Genomic DNA, 20,499 nt, shown 5'->3' with positions numbered 1-20,499 from the left:
GGTTCCTGCTCTGCTCCCCTCTCTTCCTTAGCCCCTTTCCTACTTTCCCCCATGCAGAGCTCCCAAGTTTTCCCAGCTTGGCTTTCCCTTCCCATACCTCCTGCAGGGTCTGCGCCCACAAATCCAGGCCCTCCACTTCCCGGAGCAGCTAAGCTCCACAGGGCCCGCAGCCATGGCAAACCTCGCTGTATGCAGTGTGCCTGGAAAGACCCTATCACCCCACTCTGGGCAGGAAGGAGGGTGGATGGAGCTTTGCCTCAGAGCTGTTTCTGGTCAGCCTCCGCTAGATGTGGGCGGTGTCCCTGCTCTTGAGGGGAGTTGGCAGTGAGCGCCGGGGTCCCAGGGGAAGGGGCTGGGGGCGTGGGGCAGGTGAGGTACCTTGCACCGTGAGTTGGATCAAGCCCCGGTCCTCCCCGTACGAGTTGATGGCATGGCAGCTGAAGAACACAGAGTCCCCACGGTCAGCAGGCTTGAGCTGGGAGGCAGCCAGCAGGGGCAGAGGGCAGCGGCAGGGAGAGAGGGAGGAATGGGGAGAGTCTTTTAGAGCTGGTCTGCTGAAGGGGGCCCATCTAGCCAGGGATCGGCAAGGCCACCTTCTTCTGGGAGAGGATCCACCAGGGGTTTGTCAAGGGCTCCTCTTTCCAGAAAGTTCAAAGGATGGAAGTGTGGAAGAGTCCCTGCAGGGAGGCCAGCTGAGGAGTTCCAAAAGAGGGAGGGGCTGAGGGGGGGGGGGACCCAGGATAGAGGGAGGGGCTGAGAGGGTCCAGGAGGGAGGGAGGGGCTGAGGGGGGGGACCCAGGATAGAGGGAGGGGCTGAGAGGGTCCAGGAGGGAGGGAGAGGGCTGAGGGCACCCTGGGGGGAGGGAAGGAGGGGCTGGGGGTGTCCTGGGAGGGAGGGGCTGGGGATTCCACACATTTAAAGGTGAGGAGTTGTCAGAAAGGGGATAGAGTGAGGTTCTAAGGCAGAGGTTGGTGGATGAAGGAGGGAAAAGGAGAGGTAGTTTTTGGGGTGGAGGAGGGGCTCCCAGACTCCCCATTCACCTCCTTTGGATACAGATGCAATAGCTGTGGGCTCCCCACTTTCTGAGACTGGGGCGTGGGTGCTCACCTTCAGCGTGGAGACCACTTCGTCGCCGTTGTCCTTGGTGGCGATGGCATACCGCATGACGCGGTCGGGGTCGATGACCGTGTCCCCCTTCTCCCAGCGGATGATGATGGGCCGCTCTCCCCGCGCCGTGCAGTTGAGCTCCTTCGCGTGGCCCTTGATGGCGATGGTGGTGTTGGGGTGGGAGGTGATCATGGCCGGGACTGGGGAGGGGAGGAGGCCCAGGAGGTCCCAGTGAGGGCGAGGGAGGCCAGCCCGGGGAGAGCACGTGCCCAGCGCCGAGGCCCCGCCCCCCGCTGCCCCTCCCCACAGAACACCTCATGCCCAGCGAGTGGGTCTAGTAACGGTTGCGGGAGGGTACAGAAAAGCCCACTGCCTGTCCCTTTCTCCCCAGCCCACCCACGACTGGGGCAGCCTCTCTCTTCACCAGGGGCTCTGATATTCCATGGACCCCTTTTCAGAATCTTTTAAAATGCGTAATGTACATAAAATGACAAAGGAAACCAGATATGCTGAAGTATGGTTATACCAATATGAACATTCAAAAGCAAACTTTTGATACAGTATATCACATAATATATGTTCTGTATCCTCTCTATGAAATAAGATCTAGTGCTGGATTGTATTAGAACGATTTTGTAACAGTGATGAGCACAAATGATATTTTGGGGTATCTGCCAGGGCTGTGATATGAAAATACCTATTGGTCACAGTCACAGGTGCTGCTACTGCTGTGGCTTGTTGCTTACGTTCAAAATGGAAGAAGTACAAAATTTCAGTTAAGTTAGTGAAAAAAAATATGCCATTTTACCCCAGCCCCAGTTCACGGAGCCCTTGAATTGGATCCATGCACCTTTGGTGGGGAGGCCTGTGGACCCTGGGTTACACGCCTGGTGCCTCTGCTTTGTGTCCATGGCTCGAGCTCTCTCCACAGCGGTCAGCTGGCTTACCCCCTGCTTCTAGGCAGCAGGCCCCTCCCAGACAGCTGAGAAACTCTCCTGCTCTTCCAAACAAAATACAACAGAAAACCCTGGCTAGCAGCACCGTAGTTAAGAACCTTCAAGCCCACTAACAGGTTCCCCCATCCCCCGTCCCCCAACCAGTGACCTGAGAAAATCGTCATGAAACAACCAAGGCCCTGGCTGGCCGTCAGGAGAGCCCGCCCACTGCCCTCACAAGCGGCATCTCAATCCCGACCCTCCTCCAGGCCTTAGCACCATGGGCAGCAGCAGGAGGAGGGTGGGGTAGAGGGAAAGATGGTCTCGGGCCAGTGACATCCTGCCCCCTTTTTCCCCCATCAACTTAACAAACATGCATCCAGCACCTATGCCATTACGCGGCATGGTGCCAGGCTTGGGGGAGACGGGGTCGTTGCCTCCTGGGATGGGGGGGAAGGGGAGGGGGAGGTAGGCACCTGTGCGAGCAACATGAAAATAAGGAAAATGGGATGAGTTTTTCAAGGAGGTATCAGGAGAAATTAATTTTGGCGGAGGAGTGTCAGGGAAGGTATCACCCAGCCTTTCAACGAGCATTGATGGAGCACCTATTAGGTGCCAGACCTTATGCTGGGTTCTGGAACCAACAGTGCGCAGGACAGACCCAATCTCAGGGAGCTTCGCTGCAGTGGTGAGAACAGACAACACAGTAGCAGTTCCAGGAAAGATTGCTAAGCACTGTGCTAGGAGAAGTGCTCACCATCTGACGTGGCAGGATACACATGGGGAGAAAGGGTCCCCTAAGCGGTGGAAACTGCTGGAGCAAAGGCTCAGAGGCAGCGATGTGCAGGGCAGATCCCAGAGAGATAAGAGATCTGATACGGCTGGAGGACTGTCCTTGTCCTTGCCGTTTCCTCACCACTTTCCTGGGAAACCTTGCCTCTTAGAGTACAGGTCCCCAGGGCTCTCGTCTCCAGAGGAGTGCCCATGAGCCATGCTGGAGTACACACATTAGGGGGCGCTGTGGCTGACTGCAATAATCAGACAGCATTTCCCACCCCCGCACTGCGGGAAGGACCCCTGCTCACACTGAGGTCTGCAGAGTAGACAGCCACCCCCTCACCGGCCTGCTTGGGCCATGCGACAAGAGGATGCTCTGTCTTCTCTCTCTTTACACCCCCCCACCCCGGAGGCTCCCCTCTGGGGCAACGCATCCCTGCTCCACTTCTGTGGATGCCCCTTTCTTTCCCTCCTAGCATCCTCAGGACTTTTCTCCCCTCCAGTTTTGTTTTGTTTTCGGCTGCCTGCTTGGCTTGCGGGATCTTAGTTCCCTGACCAGGGATTGAACCCGGGCCCCCTGCAGTGAGAGCTCAGAGTCCTAAGCACTGGACCACCAGGGAAGTCCCTCCCCTCCAGTTTTAAACACCTACTCAGACAACATTCTTCTCAGCAAACTCTCCAGGGTCCTCTGACTTCTAAGGACAAATAAGCCTTTGGAGAAAGGAAGGAAGGCATGGAGCTGTAATAGTGTGACCTGAGACGCCAGTCAGCGGGTGAGGGGACATCTGGAACAGGTCTGGGGGATGAAGGGTGGTTTCTGGCATTCCCTGAAGTCACCATGCAGCCAGCCACCTCCTCTGCCTTCTGTCATGTGGGACTGGATCCTGAGGGCAGCTCTGGCCCCTGGCCCCTGCACCAGCATCTCAGCACAGTCCCCAGCCCCGGCTCATCATATAATGAAGCAGATGAATTTTATAATGCACGGCATCACACCAGTATACAGTAAAACGTGGAACACAAATAACAAGGTGCAAGTTATAATGAAGAAAAAGCCTGCAGTCAGGGACATGCGAGTATGAATTATTGACTAAGGTTTTACACTCTCAAGGATGTGCGGAGGAATATTTTTCTATCAAAGATTTGCATAATTCACTCGTATAAACCTGGGTGGAATATAGAGTAAGATTTTACATCAACAAGTCGGGCCTCGCATTGCAGAAGCCTCCATTTTTCCTGGAGGATTGAAATGCCGGGATGTGGTGGGAGGGGCGCATGAGCTGTTTCTGCTCCCCGCAAAGTGAATGGTCAGAGACTGGGGCCTGCACCCTTGCTTGGCCTGAGTCCTGAGGCCTTCCTGGGGAAGAGGAGGCCTAGCTCTCAAGAGGCTGCCGCTGAAGCCACAGACGAGACGGGGGTGTTCATGCTGAGGGGGGTGTGTGTGCACGTGCGTGAGCGTGCGCGCGCGTGTGAAGGGGCATGGGGGCAGGGTCAAGCCTCAGCGTAGGTCACAGGTCCAAAGAAGGAAGGGGAAGTGATGAGTCTTCATTTTTGGTAGGAGGACCTCAAGACTCTGCACCGGAGTGAGAAACTGGCAGCTCATCCCTGTTTTGCTCTCCAGGTAGGGCTGTACCAGCCTGTCCAGGGCCTGTGTGTGAATTATAAAGGCACCCCTCTGGCTGGATGCAACATGGTGCCGGGAGCCACAGCTTGGCCAGTGGAACAGGGACTGGGTTCCAGACTTTACTTGCCCCTTAGGCTATGTAACTTTGAGCAGTGCACAACCTGTGTACTCATACACGCCAGTCCCACCTCACAGGGTCTTCCCAATCAGGTTTGTTCAAAGAGACAGACACAGGGGCAACCAGAGACCACAGGGCCTCAAGAACCCACTTGGTCCTTCAGCCCTGAGTATTAACCACACCTGGGGCCAGGGGGTGGGCTCCCTTCACCATTGTTATGGCAGCAAACAGCATGCAGCAGAACCCGATGTTCTCCTCACAGCCCCGCAGCTCAGGGCAGGTTCAGGGGAGCTCCTCTGTGAAGAAGAAGATACTGCTTCTGTGGACCCCACCCAGCTTGAAGAGCTTGGGGGCCAGACGGATGTGTTTCTACCCAGCTATGTGGTCTTTAATACGGGCTACTTGACTTCTCCAAGCCTCAAGCTCATTATGGGTACTATTCCCACCCCAAGCGTCTCACGCTCCTCTCCTGTTCCAAGAAAAGCATCAGATAAATACACGCACACCTTAAGATGTTACTTGCCATCTATTTTACAGAATCACAGAGTCCTAGAGTTGCACAGCCCACATAACGTTCAGCATAGTCGCTACGAGCCACACGCGGCTATTGGCCACTAGAAACATGGCCTGTCCAAACTGAGATGTGCTGTGACTGTAAAGTACACACTGGATTTCAAAAACACAGGAAGAAAAAGAAAATGTAAAATAGCTCCTTAATAATTCTACGGTGACTACATGTTAATATTTTAAATATATTGGGTTACATAAAATATACTATCACAGTGAATCTCACCTGTTTCTTTTTTGAACATGTGATAACTAGAAGATTTTAAATTACACAGGCGGCTTGCATTTTGTTTCTATTGAAGGGCACAGGTATAGATCATCTACACAGACCCTTCGTTTTACAAATGAAGAAACTGAGGCCACGCAGGGAAGTGATTTGCCCCGGTCATACTAGTAAACAGCAACACTTCTTAAAAGTGGACAGATGGGAGAGGCGATACATAACGTATGAAGCTCTAACACTAATGGTGGAAGGTGAACTGATGCCAGGAGAACTAGCGCCCAGGTCTTTAGAACATAGAATGACAAGCTCTAAATTACTCGTGAAACATCATGTCTCGTTCTGGGCTCTCTACTTGATGGAGGACATTGACAAGCTGGACTGCGACCAGGAAGATGGACAGACTTCAAGCCATGCCATTTGAAGAGTGGCTGGAAACTGGGAGCGTGTAACTTACAGGGAATTGGGTGGGACACGGCACAACAGCTCTTCAAAAGGGGGAAGGCAGACCTCCTGTTTGGCCTGAGAAGGAATTTTCCAGTAGTTTTGGCTGTTTAGGGAAAGGGCTGCCGTGGAGGCAGGGAGCTCCCCATACTAGACCACCTTGGCAGCATGGAGAAGATTCCAGGGCAGTGCAGAGAAGATTCCATGTCTTTGGGCCCCTGCGGGTGTCCGGGTCTCAGGAGAGAGGAAAGATGGTCTGAGAATCCAGCCTATTGTTATGGGAGGATTCTGTGAGCATACTCTTCTTGCGTATAGGGGTCTTCAGCCCCTCATCCTGGGCAAGAATCAGAGGACCTGCTTCCTCTTTTCTTCCTGCCCTACGCAGTCTGCCTGTCAATGCCAGAACAGGGGACTCTGTCACTGTGCCCCTCCCCCAGACCCTGTCCAGGCCTCCAAGGGCCTGGGTGCCCTCCTGAGCCCACAGACCAGGGGCCTCCGCCCTCCTGGCTGCTGTACTTAACAAAGCAGCCCCCTAATAGAGGGAGCCCAGGGCAGCAGGTGCCCGCCCTATCTGCTCTCCTCGTCCCTCCATCTCTCTCTTGCTTCTTGTTCTGGACCACAGAGTCGCTCTGCTTCACTGAGTCACAGTGGTAAACATAGTTGAGTCCTCACTGCACCGAGACCTGGCTGTGCTCCAGAGCACTTCCTGGGTTGAAGGCAGACCCCAGGAATTCCCTAGAGAGATGCTCGTGTGCGGTCACCCGCAGGAGCACAGATGCGGGCGCGCGGGCGCGCGCGCGCACACACACACGCACACACACACACACAGAGGCAACGTCAAAAACACCCCCAACGGATTGTCACAAACACAGTCACCCTCACAGCCTACACCCTGACACCCGTACCGTAAACTCACACGTGGTGTCGTCATACAGGTAGCCTGATGCAACTGTCAATTGCATGTCAATATCCTGATGGGATTGTCTAACACATATCTACTCACAGCCCTGCGTCACATAAGCGCACCCTCCCTCTACACACACGCACACACACACACACACTTTTATGGCTACCTTTTACTGGGAACTTCCCATGTACCACGTGCTGGCAGTACTCTAGTACTTTACATGAATAAAGTCATGCGGGTAGGTACTGTTATTATTCCGCAGCTCCAAAGCCTGGGTCCTGATGTATTTCTTGACCAAGCGCCATGGCCTTCCTGTGCCCACAACGCCCCTGATGGAGCAGGCAGTCTGCTGGATGCCTTGGCCTCTTGGTTCATTGCTTACTGGCCTTCCCCCAAAACAGCCATGAGAAGTAAGTCTTACGGTAGTAAGAAGGCAGTTTTTCCCTCTTTAAGCCTGTCCTACTGTAGGGGCTGGCCACCTCTGGCTGTCTGTCTGTCTGCCACGCATGCACGAAGAATCTGGCTTTGGGAAATGGGATTTGGTTGTCAGCAAAACGCTGTGGCTTCTCTATGGTGGGCGGCCTCAGCCGGCCTCTCCTAGGGCAGGTGTCAGGGACTGCAGCTTTAGGGGAACGGGCAGGAGAGCCAGGGAGGGGGCGGGGACTGTATGCACAGGGCTGAGTTCTGCGTGACAAGTGCTAATAGCAGCCGCAAAGGCAACACAGTGCTCCAGTAGGACACAGGAGGCTTTAATGAGATACAACTTCTCTGCTTTCCTGCAGTGTAATTCAATTAACAGCCAGGGAAACCTAATTTCTTTTTACAAAGAGGGGTGCAGTAAGAGATTCTCTGGGGACTTGGGAGCAGGGAGGGGCTGGGCTTAAGGGCATCGAGGAGACCCAAGTGGGTGAGCTGCCCCTTAATACATAGCTCCTTCCAACGCAGCTCCTTTAGGTGGGGAGGGTGGGCTCTTCCCTGGGATCCTGTGGAAGGCCCTGGGGTGAGCTGGGCCAGTCTTATTCAAAGCTTTACAACCCCGGTACTTGGTATAGCGCCGGCACTGCACATGGCCAAATTGGGGCAAATTCTGGTCGAACCCAAAGGGGCTTCCTGATGATTCCCAGGGCCCTTCCCTGACACCCCATGTCAATGCAGATACCCCTCCTCTGGGCATCGAGTGTCCCTGGCATGGTACATGTCATACTGCAGTGTCCTTGGCTCTGACTGTGAGACTCCAGGGTAGGAGCATCCCTGTTCAGGACTTAGCATGTTTTTGTGGAAAGAAGGCAGGCTCCCCCAGTGCCCTGGGGCAGCCTGCCCTGGTCCACAGACTCACTCCAGGGCAGGGAGGACCCTTGCTGGGCCTCTGGCTTGCAGGCCACGGCCTTATAGCCCTCCAGAACTCCCAGATTTCCTCCTCCTGGATCCAATGGGGCTTTATTGGCTGAAGCCACAGAGGGGAGAAAGGCACCAGCCTCCACAGTGGACTCACCCCCTCCTCTCGCTCCAGGGCCCTCCTGGGGCAGCAAGCCGAGGGGAGAGGAAATCAATTTCAGAAACAAGACAGTTGTCAGAATCCGATGTAACCGGTTTCTGTCTGTGAAATTACTCACAGGCCGGCTCCTGTCACCCCAAGGTCCTGCCTGGACCAGCTGCTATTTACATTTTAATTTGATAAAATGTAAATTTTGAGAGGCTGATAGATTTTTAAAACACCACAAGACAGCTCTGCTTCCTCACTCCCCCCCACCCCTGCCCCAAGCAACCACAGACTTTCTGACCAACCCCCAGGATTGGGGATGGAGTTCTAGGGCCCCTAGACCCTGCCATGGGGATTATGAACTCTGCACCTACTCGGCCCCTCCTTTACCGCTCCAGCTTCCCTCTTCTCTGGGATCCCACCCATAAGCTGGGGTGCGCTGATCTTTGCAGTTTACAGAACACCAGAACATCCTTTATCAGGAGCTTCATCCCTGTTAAGGAGGTAGCCTGGGGGCTTTTAGCCCCCAGAGTATCAGTGAGGAAATGGAGGCTCAGAGAGGCTAAGTGTTTTGTCTAAAGTCACACAGCTGGTGAGTGGCAAGAAGCAGCAGCCCCAAGTCCCCTGACAGTTCACCGGCGCCCTTTCCTCTGCTTTCATCCAGCCTTCTCCTTCTGCCTGGTGGACTATTCTCCCACCTTGGGCTTTGTCCCAGAAGTAGGAAGCTGGGTGGGAATGACGCGATGTGGAGGAATCCTGGGGGCAGTGCAGGAGGCTGAGAACTGGAGGGCTGGGCCCGTGGGGCAGGAGGTCAGTCCAGGGCCAGCTGGGGCTAGGGGCAGGAGTTAGGGGGGCGGTGATTCAGGCTTTCTCTGTCTCTGTCACCCTCCCTCTCTTCCGCCTGATGATTGGAGCTCAGCTGGTGTTTCTGACAGTCCCCGAGTCACCAGGGAGGGAAGATTCAGTTATGAATACGCAAAGGCGGAGAGCAGTGTGTGCAGGAAGGAGGACGTGGAAGGAGAAGGACGTGAATGCCACCAGCTGTTGGGAGAGGCCTGATAAAATGGGAAAGAGGTGTGGAACGTTGCATTCCAAAAGGAAGCCTGGGGTACTTCTTAACCCCGTTCGTGGGCACCAGTGTGTGATAACCCTAGAAGTTCACATTATTGCAGGCTTACGATTTGTAGGCACTATTCTGTACTCCTTTACATGCGGTAACTCATTTAATCCTCAGAACAACCCTGTTTTTATTCCCACTTTACAGATGGGGAAACTGAGGCTTGGAGAAGTAAATTGCCCAAGGCCACACAGCTAGTAGGCAGCAGAGCCAGGATTCAGGGCATCTGTGGTTTTAGCCATGATGTGACACTGGTCAGAGAAGGGCAGGAGGCAGGGGAGCAGAATGGGAGTGCAAAGAGTCCAGCCTCTCTGAAGAGAAATGCAGCCAAACTGGGGGTGAAGCAGGTTGGTCTGGGAACCCGGACACCAAGGTGTTAGGCTGTTCTGCTCTTCTAGGTGGGTGGCCTGGGGGAGGGGGTCGAGGAGCTTTTCACAGGGTCTGAGGGAAGAGCCCTAGTGCTGGATGACCCTCCTCTTCCATCCCCATTCAAGTGGATATCCCTCTGGTCCTTCCGCCGCCTCAGGCAGGACAACCTCAAGGCCGATAAGGTTGGAGGAAGGGCAGCAAAGTCAGGGTGTTCTTCACCAACCTTAAGGACGGGACTTGACTGTCTCAGGAAGTCCTTCTGAGAGTCTAACCGAAATCTCTCCAAGAGTCTCGTAGAGTTTTTTTGCTAAAAAGGATGCTTTCTCTGGCACGCTAAAAGGCTTTACTGGATGTCCTTCTCCTTGCCTTTGGGAGAGGCTTTTCCAGAGGACAGCGTGTGCCCTGAAGGCTCTAGAGAGCTCTGCACACCACCTTGCCGTGGGAGAAGGGAACCTCCCAGCTCAGAGACTCTCATCTCCTTTTGTTTCCAAAAGGATTACAGGCACCCATCTGAGGTGAGTGGGCCCCTCCTTCCCCCCAACTCAGCCCACTCCCCTCCCTCCCTCCCAAGGCTTGTGTCTCTGCTCCTTGTTAACAAGATCCTGACAAGAAAGCAGCCCTGTTTGGCAGCGTGAGATAAGCTGCCACAAAGGGGCATTGTTGGCATCTGGGGTGGTTGCCTGGGGAGGGGCGGGGTGGGTGGGAGAAGCTCTTTGCGCTCAGCCCTGGCAGCCGCTCCAGGCTTCCCCTGGGGAAGGGCTGGTGCTGGGGGAGCCTTCTGGTGCCTGCCTTGTTTTTCCCTTCTTAAAGAGCCAGGGCCTAGCGTTGTTAATGTGATCGCACCCACTTCGGCTTCTTGTCTCCCCTGATCAGCCAGGCTCCACCTGAAGCATGAGATTAATTCAGATTGCATGGAAGCAATCAGCCTCGGCTCTGAGAGCTGGTGGGGAGGTGCCAGGGGACCCTAGCCGTCCACTGCCCGTGCGCGTGGGGAGCAGAACTGACAAACAGTGTATGTGTGAAGGGGGTGGGACGCGGGTCAGGGACAACTGTGGGGCCTTTGAGACTTGGACTGAAGCCCTGTTTCTGCGGCACGGTGGGCCCAGCTGAGACCCTCAAACTCACCAGGTCTTGCTTTCTCCGGCCATAACATGGATCAGTCAGTCCCTCTCTTGACTGCTCGCCAAGGAGCATAAGCACAGGGCCGGGGCCCGGGAGGTGGGGGTATTATTCTCACATGAGGGTAGGACTCGGTCCTCCACTGCCTCTGGTCTTCTACTCTGCCCGGAATCTCGGAAAAGTGATAGTAATAGTGAAAACAGCTAATGTCTACTGAATGCTTATTATGTGCCATGCACGCTGGTTAATGCTTTACGTGAATTATTTCATGAAATCCACCCCCCAACCCTAGGAGGTGGGTCGTGTTTTTATTCCCATCTTAGAGATGAGAAAACACTCAACTCTGAAATGACCCTGAATATCCGAGTCCTTTCAGAGACAAAAGGAGACACCACCATCTTTCTTTAATTACCTGGAAGGTAGTATTTAGGGGTCATTGCCGTGAATACCCTAGAGCTGGGGGCACCAAACTTTTTCTGCAAAGGACCCACAGTACATGTCTTAAGCTTTGCAGGCCATAGGTCTCTGTTTCAACGACTCAACTCAGTTGCTGTAGCTCGAAAGCAGCCATGGACAATAGGATACGAAGAATGGACGTGGCTGGGCTCCAGCAAAGCAGGTGGCGGGCTGGATATGGCCCTTGGTCAGTTTGCTGACCACTGCTCCAGGGTTAGTGCACAGGAGAAGCTTGGCTTGTCGACTCTCAACAAAGAAGGAGTTTCTGTTAGGAGGCTGGTTGCATTCAGACAAAGGCAGTTGTAGGATATTAGAAAGGACAGCACTTCAGCTTCTAGAGTTCTGGAAAGCACGCAGTGATGGATAATAAATCACTGGGCTTGGGGATCGTTGCGGTTTGAATTGTGTCCCCCAAAAAGATATGTCCAGGCCTAGCTCCTGGTACTGAGGCAGGAGATAGATGGGCCCCGGGCTGAACAGTTTCTCCCCTGTGGACAGAAAGTCCATAAAAGCAGGATGCTGGAGGAGGCTGGGCCCTGCCCAGATGGAAGATAAGAGAACACATATTCCTCATTCCTGAAATCAAGGGGACCTCCCCAGCTACACATGCGCAGAAAGGCTCCGTGGAGGTCAAAAAGGGAGGGGGCGCCACCCCATAGTAAGTGATGCCAGCTACCCCTAGGCCTCTTCACTAGAATCCATCTCGGCTAAGAGATGCGCACGCACACAGGGGAGGACCCTGAGATACACCAAATACGGACTCAGAACCAGGCAAAGCAAGATGACTGGCCAAAGGAGACCCAGAAGAAATGCCACATAAAAGTGATTCAGACTACCACGAGTGAGCGACTCTCTCTCTCTAGGCCCGCCCATGTGTCTATCCACATGTATTGCACACTTTTTCCTCCTCATAAACACTTTACTTGCTTCACTACTTTCCGTCTCTGTGTGGACATTCATTTCTTCCTAGCTGACGGGCCAGGGCCTTGCCGCTGGCCACTGGTCCCTGGTGGTCTGGTGGCCAGGATTCAGCGCTCTCACTGCTGCCGCCCGAACTCTATCTCTGGCTGGGAATCGAAACCCTGCTTCAAGTTGCTGCAGGCCGAGGCCACATGAGCTCAGGACCTGTGAATGTGACCTTATTTGGAAATAGGATCTTTGCAGATATAATTAAGATGTCTTACTGGAGTAGGATGGGCCCTTAGTCCAATATGACTGGTGTCCTTATAAGAAGGGTAAGGGAGACACACACAGAGGGAAGATGGTTTGAAGACACCGGGGGAGACAGAGGCAGAGACTGGAGGGATGCATCTATATTCCAAGGGATGCCAAGGATGGCTGGCAGCCCCCAGAAGAGGCAAGGAAACGTGTTCCCTGAGAGCCTGCGGAGAGAGCACAGCCCTGCTGACACCTTGATCTGGGATTCCTAGCCTCCCAGAACTGTGAGAGAATACAGTTCTGTTCTTTAAGCCACCCAGTGTGTGGTACTTTGTTACAGGGGCCCTAGGGAACGAATACAAGGTTCCAGTGTGTGACAGAAATTCCCTGTGCAGGGTTTCCAGGAGGACAGCCACAGCCTGCCCCCGTGGAGCTGGCGGGGGCTTCCTGAGGTGGGAGGTTGTGGGCTTTACCCTCTCTGCTCTGTGGGGAGCCCACCCCCGTTACACCCCCAGTACCACGGACAGGCTGGCAGCAGGCGAGCTGTGGCAGGAGTGTGCCCGGGCCACAGTGCCCTTCCCCGCAACTTCCACCCCAGCACCTGGCCCTGGGATGCACACCCGCTGCCCATGAGCAGTGCAAGGAGAACGTTTTCTCCGAATCTTGACTTTGCCAGGTCTCAAGTCTCCGTAGACCTGAGAGGCCCACGTGGGAGCCTGACGGTGTCCTGAGACTGGGCAGGGCTGGGGTCAGGGCTTGGGCTGCCGGGGAAAGCCCACCCGTGTCATCCTTCCCGGCCCAGGATAGGACAGCTGTTAGTCACACCATGACTCCTGAGTCACCTGGCGAGGTGGGAGCTGTAGGGGTCATTGGGTCCAGCACACTCCTCTGAGTAGAAATCCTGGCAGAAAGGCAGCCAGGGTTCGGCTGCATCAAGGCACCCCCAGCACGAAGCAAACATGTCATCTCTCCACTCCCACTTTTTTAAAAAAATAATTTGAAAAATATTTATTTATTTGGTTGCCCTGGGTCTTAGTTGCGGCTCACCAGCTCCTTAGTTGTGGCGCGTGAACTCTTAGTTGTGGCACGCGTGCGGGATCTAGTTCCTGGACGAGGGATCGAACCCGGGCCTCCTGCACTGGAAGCGCAGAGTCTTAACGCCTGCGCCACCAGGGAAGTCCTGCTACCTCCTTCATTTTTACTGGTGGCACCGTCATACTTATCCCTTAGCCTGGAGCCCTTGACTCTCCCCCATCCTTTTCCCAGTCCATCATCCGGGCTGGCACCTGTTCCTTCTCAGCGACTCTTAGGCTCCCCCTTTCTCTCCATTCCCTGCTCAAGACCCGAGGAGCACATCCAGACTTTGGCGCCGCTATCCATCCCCTCATCCCCAGCCCTCCTATCAGAGTCCTCCCCACCGCCTCCCACGCCTTCCACCTGCCCGTCCTCCTTTCTTCCCTTTGTTGATCCAAACCCTACCTATTCCTAAGGTTCCACCCGAGTCCTGCTCCCCTAGGAAGCTCTGTCGGACCATGTCTGTCCACACTGGGTTTTTCCTTCTCAAACCCAGCACTGCACGTGTAACCCCAGACCTTTTTATTTATTTTTTTTAATTTCCCAGTCTGGATGATTTGTATTTATTAAAGTGAATTTAGCAAGATTTAAGTGTACAAAATCAATGCACACAAAAAAATGGGTTTTTTTTCCTATTAGTATAAACAATCAGAAAATGAAGCGGACCTTTTAGCACGCTATCTTGCCTCGCTTCCTGAAGGTGAGTGCCAGCTTCCTAACTAGTTTGTAAGCACCCTGAGGGCAGAGGTGGTGACTTACTCTTGCTGTTTTCTCTTTCCGCAGACCTTGAGGCCACGTTGGACACATAGGGGCTTCTCAGGAAGTACATGTGTATGGTTTGACCGATCCAATAATTTATTCTGCCCCTGCCATTCAGAGGGGCTTTGATCACAACCGGGGGGAGCAGTTCTGGGCTCCCCACTTACGGTAGGGTCTGGAGGCACTAATGTAGCTCTTGGCCTGTCTGCATTTTCTTATCTAGGAAACTGAGGCACCCAGTGATAGCCCTGACTCCCTTGTGCCTCGAAATTACTGGCACGTTTTCCTTGGCTGGCAAGTACAGTGAGTGTAATTTTGTTATTACAAATTTTGTTATTAACATCCAGACCTGCTGGAGCTGAATGTAGGGAAAGCCTCAGATGACCCCTTAGAGCCCAGATCCATCTGGAAGGTCTGCCATGCTCACGGTCATGGGGACTGACTGCAGGGGTGACGGTGGAGTGGTGGTGATATGCTTTGTGCCACCACTGCCCAAAGCCTCCAAGAAGGACATAAGGGCCCAGATGAGGGCGTGGGACAGGAGTTTTCCAACTGGGAATGGAGGTTGTACAGGCAGGTTCACTCCTGTCCCTTTACTAAAATCTCTCCTGCTGTCAGGGGACCTGGCTTGCTGTGATGATGAGAGGGGGTGGCACTGGGTTGGGGGGTTGTTTCACATGGAGACCTTTTTTCCTACCTTAAAACCTTTGTACAAAGGTCCCTTTGGGGGTGGGTTTGGATGTGACGTAATTTGCTCCAATGATACTGTTTGCCTTTGGAGGTCAGTATGATCTCCCATGTTTCTCTGATTTAGACTTGCTTTTAAGAATAAACCCCTAAAACACTAAAGGCCCCAGCTCCTGAAAGATAGGCTCTGGAACTGTGATCACACTCCCTGCCAGGTCTGCACTGGCACAGCAAATGTCACCCACTCGTTGAGCTCTGTTAATGCCTTGGGGGCTGAGGGAGAGGGAGAGAAGAATCGTGACTCCTCTGAGCACAGGAGCAGACTGAGTCCCAGGGAGAGGGAGTGACTGACCCCAGTTCACCCAGAAGCAGTGGGGGAGGTGGGGGACAAGAGGTCAGGACTCTCATCTCCCCGGTCAAGGCCTTCCTGTTCCCTAAGCCTTCTACTCATTTTGGCCTCCCTGGGTCCTACATAGGGCAGGGGAGCCCAAGCTGGCCCATGGCTTGACCTCCTGGCCAGGGCTCAGTGGGGGCTGCAGGAGGGAGCCTGGCCTGGTGAAAGGATGCATCCAGCCTGGTCTAGAAAGGGAGCTGTGGGCTCTAGGGGGGCATGTCCTTTGGCTGGAGACTCCTTGCCCTGTGGGAAGGGTGGGCGCTGAGGAGGGCAGAAGAGGCCCTCTAGAGCAGGAGCCCCAGTTACCAGGCCTGAGGGAGGTGCTGCTTCTGCCTGACAAGGAGGAGATTCCTTTGGGCAAATTTGAAATTAGGACCACCTCAGGTCATCGGATACACAGTTATCTTTCCAAGGTTTTGCATCCTGACCTCTGCACCAGTGGTGAACCACTGGTGGGTGACCTGGTCTACTCAGGCCTGGGGCTTCCGTCCACCAGGGTGGACACCCCCCTTCCCCACTCCCCCAATCCCCACTTGGCTCCTCCTCTCCTCTCTCCTGAATCTGTGACTCTGCAGTTGCCTGTGCAGTTGCTCTGGAGGGCTCTTGGATCTGGCTTTAATTGGTCTGACATTTTGCTAAACAAACAAATCAAAACTCAGACCAAACAAAGAGCCCTTATGGGTTTAATTGGCCAAGGGCTTTGCCTTGGCCCCATCACTGGAGCTTTCACAGAGAGGAGGGGAGCCTGGGAGATGCAATAGGACCTATCTAATCAGGTAACCTGCAGCACAAGGGGGCTGCCGAGTCCTGTGCAGTAGCGGCATCAAAACACAGCCAGCAAGATAACCTCATCCACCAGAGGGCAGACAGCAGAAGCAAGAAGAACTACAGTTCTACAGCCTGTGGAAGGAAAACCACATTTACAGAAACAGACAAAATGAAAAGGCAGGGGACTTTGTACCAGATGAAGGAACAAGATAAAACCCCAGAAAAACAACTAAATGAAGTGGAGATAGGCAACCTTCCAGAAAAAGAATTTAGAATAATGATAGTGAAGATGATCCAGGACCTTGGAAAAAGAATGGAGGCAAAGATTGAGAAGATGCAAGAAACATTTAACAAAGACCTAGAAGAATTAAAGAACAAACAGAGATGAACAATACAATAACTGAAATGGAAAATACACTAGAAGGAATCAGTAGCAGAATAACTGAGGTAGAAGAACGGATAAGGGACCTGGAAGACAGAATGGTGGAATTCACCGCCACAGAATAGAATAAAGAAAAAAGAATGAAAGAAATGAAGACAGCCCAAGAGACCTCTGGGACAACATTAAATACAACAACATTCACATTATAGGGGTCCCAGAAGGAGAAGAGAGAGAGAAAGGACCTGATAAAATATTTGAAGAGATTATAGTCGAAAACTTCCCTAATATGGGAAAGGACATAGCCACCCAAGTCCAGGAAGCACAGAGAGTCCCAGGCAGGATAAATCCAAGGAGAAACACGCCAAGACACAGAGTAATGAAACTGACAAAAATTAAAGACATAGAAAAACTATTGAAAGCAACAAGGGAAAAACGACAAATAACATACAAGAGAACTCCCATAAGGTTAACAGCTGATTTCTCAGCAGAAACCCCACAAGCCAGAAGGGAGTGGCATGATATATTTAAAGTGACGAAAGGGAAGAACCTACAACCAAGATTACTCTACCCAGCAAGGATCCCATTCAGATTTGACGGAGAAATCAAAAGCATTACAGACAAGCAAAAGCTAGAAGAATTCAGCACTCCCAAACCAGCTCTACAACAAATGCTAAAGGAACTTCTCTAAGTGGGAAACACAAGAGAAGAAAAGGATCTACAAAAACAAACCCAAAACAATTAAGAAAATGGTGATAGGAACATACATATCGATAATCACCTTAACCGTGAATGGATTAAATGCTCCAACCAAAAGACACAGGCTTGCCGAATGGATACAAAAACAAGACCCATATATATGCTATCTACAAGAGACCCACTTCAGACCTAGGGACACATACAGACTGAAAGTGAGGGGATGGAAAAAGATATTCCATAAAAATGGAAATCAAAATAAAGCTGGAGTAGCAATACTCATATCAGATAAAATAGACTTTAAAATAAAGAATGTTACAAGAGACAAGGAAGGACACTACATAATGATCAAGGGATCAATCCAAGAAGAAGATATAACAATTATAAATATATATGCACCCAACATGGAGCACCTCAATACATAAAGCAACTGCTAACAGCTATAAAAGAGGAAATCGACAGTAACACAGTAATAGTGGGGGACTTTAACACCTCACTTACACCAATGGACAGATCATCCAGACAGAAAATTAATAAGGAAACACAAGCTTTAAATGACACAATACACCAGATAGAGTTAATTGATATTTACAGGATATTCTATCCGAAAACAGCAGATTACACTTTCTTCTCAAGTACACACGGAACATTCTCCAGGATAGATCACATCTTGGGTCACAAATCAAGTCTCAGCAAACTTAAGAAAAATGAAATCATATCAAGCATCTTTTCCTACCACAATGCTATGAGATTAGAAATCAATTACAGGGAAAAAAATGTAAAAAACACAAACACATGGAGGCTAAACAATAAGTTACTAAATAACCAAGAGATCACGGAGGAAATAAAAAAATACCTAAAGACAAATAACGAAAACATGATGATCCAAAACCTATGGGATGCAGCAAAAAGCAGTTCTAAGAGGGAAGTTTATAGCAATACAAGCCTACCTCAAGAAACAAGAAAAATCTCAAATAAACCTTTCAGTGTAAGGTTAGATTACACCTAAAGGAACTAGGGAAAGAGGAACAAACAAAACCCAAAGTTAGCAGAAGGAAAGAAATCATCAAGATCAGAGCAGAAATAAATGAAATAGAAACAAAGAAAACAATAGCAAAGATCAATAAAACTAAAAGCTGGTTCTTTGAGAAGATAAAGAAAATTGATAAACCATTAGCCAGACTCATCAAGAAAAAGGGGGAGAGGATTCAAATCAATAAAATTAGAAATGAAGACGGAGAAGTTACAACAGACACTGCAGAAATACAAAGCATCCTAACAGACTACTACAAGCAACTCTATGCCAATAAAATGGACAACCTGGAAGAAATGGACAAATTCTTAGAAAGGTATAACCTTCCAAGACTGAACCAGGAAGAAACAGAAAATATGAACAGACCAATCACAAGTAATGAAGTTGAAACTGTGATTAAAAATCTTCCAACAAACAAAAGTCCAGGACCAGATGGCTTCACAGGTGAATTCTATCAAACATTTAGAGAAGAGCTAACACCCATCCTTCTCAAGCTCTTCCAGAAAACTGCAGAGGAAGGAACACTCCCAAACTCATTCTATGAGGCCACCATCACCCTGATACTAAAACCAGACAAAGATACTACAAAAAAAGAAAATTACAGATTATTATCACTGATGAATATAGATGCAAAAATCCTCAACAAAATACTAGCAAACAGAATCCAACAACACATTAAAAGGATCATACACCATGATCAAGTGGGATTTATCCCAGGGATGCAAGGGTTCTTCAATATACACAAATCAATCAATGTGATACACCATATTAAAAAATTGAGGAATAAAAACCGTATGATCATCTCAATAGATGCAGAAAAAGCTTTTGACAAAATTCAACACCGATTTATGATAAAAAACTTTCCAGAAAGTGGGCATAGAGGGAACCTACCTCAACATAATAAAGGCCATATATGACAAACCCACAGCAAACATCATTCTCAATGGTGAAAAACTGAAAGCATTTCCCCTAAGATGAAGAACAAGACAAGGATGTCCACTCTCACCACTATTATTCAACATAGTTTTGGAAGTCCTAGCCACGGCAATCAGAGAAGAAAAAGAAATAAGAGGAATACAAATTGGAAAAGAAGAAGTAAAACTGTCAGTGTTTGCAGATGACATGATACTATACATAGAGAATCCTAAAGATGCCACCAGAAAACTACTAGAGCTAATCAATGAATCTGGTAAAGTAGCAGGATACAAAATTAATGCACAGAAATCTCTTGCATTTCTACACACTAACAACGAAAGATCAGAAAGAGAAATTAAGGAAACAATCCCATTCACCATGGCAACAAAAGGAATAAAACACCTAGGAATACACCTACCTGAGGAGGTAAAAGACCTGTACTCAGAAAACTATAAGACGCTGATGAAAGAAATCAAAGATGACACAAAGAGATGGAGAGGTATACCATGTTCTTAGATTAGAAGAGTCAATATTGTGAAAATGACTCTACTACCCAAAGCAATCTACAGATTCAGTGCAATCCCTATCAAATTACCAGTGGCATTTATCACAGAACTAGAACAAAAAATCTTAAAATTTGTATGGAGACACAAAAGACCCCGAATACCCAATGCAGTCTTGAGGGAAAAAAACAGAAATATAGATCAATGGAACAGGATAGAAAGCCCAGAGATAAACCTACGCACCTATGGTCAACTAATCTATGACAAAGGAGGCAAGGATATACAACGGAGAAAAGACAGTCTCTTCAATAAGTGGTGCTGGGAAAACTGGACAGCTACATGTAAAAGAATGAAATTAGAACACTCCCTAACACCATACACAAAAATAAACTCAAAATAGATTAGACACCTAAATGTAAGACTGGACACTATAAAACTCTTAGAGGAACACGTAGGAGGAACACTCTTTCACATAAATCACAGCAAGATCTTTTTTGATCCACCTCTTAGAGTAATGGAAATAAAAACAAAAATAAACAAATGGGACCTAATGAAACTTAAAAGCTTTTGCAAAGCAAAGGAAACTGCGAACAAGACGAAAAGACAACCCCTCAGAATGGGAGAAAATATTTGCAAGCTAATCAACGGACAAAGGATTAATCTCCAAAATATATAAGCAGCTCATGCAGCTCAATATTAAAAAAAACAAACAACCCAATCCAAAAATGGGCAGAAGACCTAAAGAGACATTTCTCCAAAGAAGATATACAGATGGCCAAGAAGCACATGAAAAGCTGCTCAACACCACTAATTATTAGAGAAATGCAAATCAAAACTACAATGAGGTATCACCTCACACCAGTTAGAATGGGCATCATCAGAAAATGTACAAACA

At 50.4% G+C, this 20,499-nt stretch overlaps 1 protein-coding gene across 1 annotated transcript in view; it reads right to left on the bottom strand.

Moving 5' to 3' along the window:
• The window catches only part of DSCAML1 (DS cell adhesion molecule like 1), a gene marked incomplete at both ends in the record, with an annotated part of 342,523 nt that overhangs the window by 49,044 nt on the left and 272,980 nt on the right, over positions 1-20,499 (bottom strand). The window contains 2 exons of the mRNA XM_082845529.1: positions 379-475; positions 1,109-1,308. Coding sequence (XP_082701655.1) covers positions 379-475; positions 1,109-1,308 — 297 coding nt within the window. The remainder of the gene's footprint in view (positions 1-378; positions 476-1,108; positions 1,309-20,499) is intronic.

This window comes from Leucopleurus acutus (genome assembly GCF_964270905.1).
Source record: "Leucopleurus acutus genome assembly, chromosome: 8".
Classification (NCBI taxonomy): Eukaryota; Metazoa; Chordata; class Mammalia; order Artiodactyla; family Delphinidae; genus Leucopleurus; species Leucopleurus acutus.
This window is presented reverse-complemented; position numbering and strand designations above follow the sequence as displayed.